The following is a 1,827-nucleotide window of genomic DNA, read 5'->3' as shown; positions in this document are numbered from 1 at the left end:
GAGAGAGAGAGAGAGTGTGTGTGTGTGTGTGTGTGTGTGTGATGGTGTTGCTGACCTGTTTGAGTTTCTCCATGTCTGCGGCGTCTCCTGTGCTGCTGCCGGGCCTCGTCCTGCGGGAAGAAGCCAAACACACGGATCTTCAGCTCGATCTTCAGACGCTCAACAGCAGAACTCAGTGAAGCGGAGCGAGACGTACCTGCTCAACGGAGCCGCAGTCGCAGGAGACACCGGGCTCTTGTCCTGACTCTTAGGCGCTGAATTCACCCTGTTCAAAACCAGTTATCGTTAACCAAAACTAGAACTATTCAACTATAGAAATCATTAACCAGAACTATTAAAAACATGTTTGTGAACTGCTGAAACAATAGAAAAAAAATACAAAATTGAATTGATTGTAAAATATTGCCAACTAACTGAAATAAGTGTAAGTACTAAAATTGAAATAAAATTAAATAAAACTAAAATTGAAATACAAATAAAATTAACTAAAAGATAAAATACAATATAACAAATGCTGGATTAAAAAATAATAAAGTAAAATATATATATTTAAAATTTTGCCTTGGAAACTAACTGAAATAAATTTAAATACTAAAATCACTAAATGAAATAAAATTAACATGTGAACTGCAATAAAATTAAATTTTTTTGTTTTTATTATAAAATACAATTTAAACAATTTAGAAATATTTTTTTTTTTAAACTTATAATTTTCTTTAAACAAGTGTGGTTATTGTTAACTAAAACTACAACTATCAAAAAAATTTGTGTTAACTGAAATAAAGCTGAAATGAAATAAAGCAAATACTAAAAATAAAACAAAAATACAATTTTTAAATATTGCCTTGACAACTAACTGAAATAAATTTAAATACTAAAATCACTAAATTAAATAAAACTGACATGTAAACTGCAATAAAATTAAAACTGAAATAAAAAAAATAAATTTTAAACAATTTAGAAATATTAAAAACTAATACTTTTTTTTAAACAAGTGTGGTTATTGTTAACTAAAACTATTAAAAACATTTTTGTTAACTGAAATAAAGCTGAAATCAAATAAAACAAATACTAAAAATAAAACAAATTTTAAATACAATTTTAAAATATCGCATTGGCAACTAACTGAAATAAGTTTAAGTACTAAAAATACTAAATTGAATAAAACTAAAATTAAAACTGAAATGAAACAAACTGAAGAAATATTTTTTATAAAACAAAAACAAATACTATTTTTTGAAAAACAAATACAATTTCTGTAACCAGTGTTGTCATTGTTAACTAAAACTATTAAAACATTGTTAAATGAAAGAAAGCTGAAATGAAACAAATATTAGATAAACAATTAACTAAAAAAGGTTTAAGTACTGCAATTGATGGCTGAAATCAAATTAAAACTGAAATTAAAAGTAAAGTAAACCTATTTAGAATAAACAAATAATACAAATGACAAAAGCACATAACCAAATAACTAAAATGAAAATGAAAATATAAATGTAACAATCAAACACCCCCGTCTGAATCACACAGCAGGTTGATTGAAGCGTCAGAGATCTGTTTTTACCGTGACACAGACGACGGTTTCTCCCAGGGCTTCTTCACCACGTCTGGTTTGTCTGGAAGAGAAACACGAAGAGCGTTTGAGGTCACGATGTTCACCGTAAACAGGAAGTGCAGAGAGATGATGAAGTGATTTGACTCTCACCTGCAGCTCTGGAGTCACTGTTCACAGAATCAGCCTGAGAACAGAGAGAAAGCAGAGAACCATCACACATTATCACTAACACACTCTCTCTCTCTCTCTCACACACACACACACACACACAC

At 29.6% G+C, this 1,827-nt stretch overlaps 1 protein-coding gene across 1 annotated transcript in view; it reads right to left on the bottom strand.

The window, feature by feature from the left end:
* LOC107671633 (vasodilator-stimulated phosphoprotein-like) overlaps window positions 1–1,827 on the bottom strand; it is a 4,549-nt gene that overhangs the window by 1,534 nt on the left and 1,188 nt on the right. The window contains exons 3-6 of the mRNA XM_016464542.1: window positions 1,706–1,739; window positions 1,565–1,616; window positions 197–265; window positions 56–110 (exon numbers count right to left, since the gene is read on the bottom strand). Of these exons, the coding sequence (XP_016320028.1) occupies window positions 56–110; window positions 197–265; window positions 1,565–1,616; window positions 1,706–1,739 (210 nt within the window). The remainder of the gene's footprint in view (window positions 1–55; window positions 111–196; window positions 266–1,564; window positions 1,617–1,705; window positions 1,740–1,827) is intronic.

This window comes from Sinocyclocheilus anshuiensis, unplaced genomic scaffold, assembly GCF_001515605.1.
Source record: "Sinocyclocheilus anshuiensis isolate Anshui unplaced genomic scaffold, SAMN03320099.WGS_v1.1 scaffold1386, whole genome shotgun sequence".
NCBI lineage: Eukaryota > Metazoa > Chordata > Actinopteri > Cypriniformes > Cyprinidae > Sinocyclocheilus > Sinocyclocheilus anshuiensis.
This window is presented reverse-complemented; position numbering and strand designations above follow the sequence as displayed.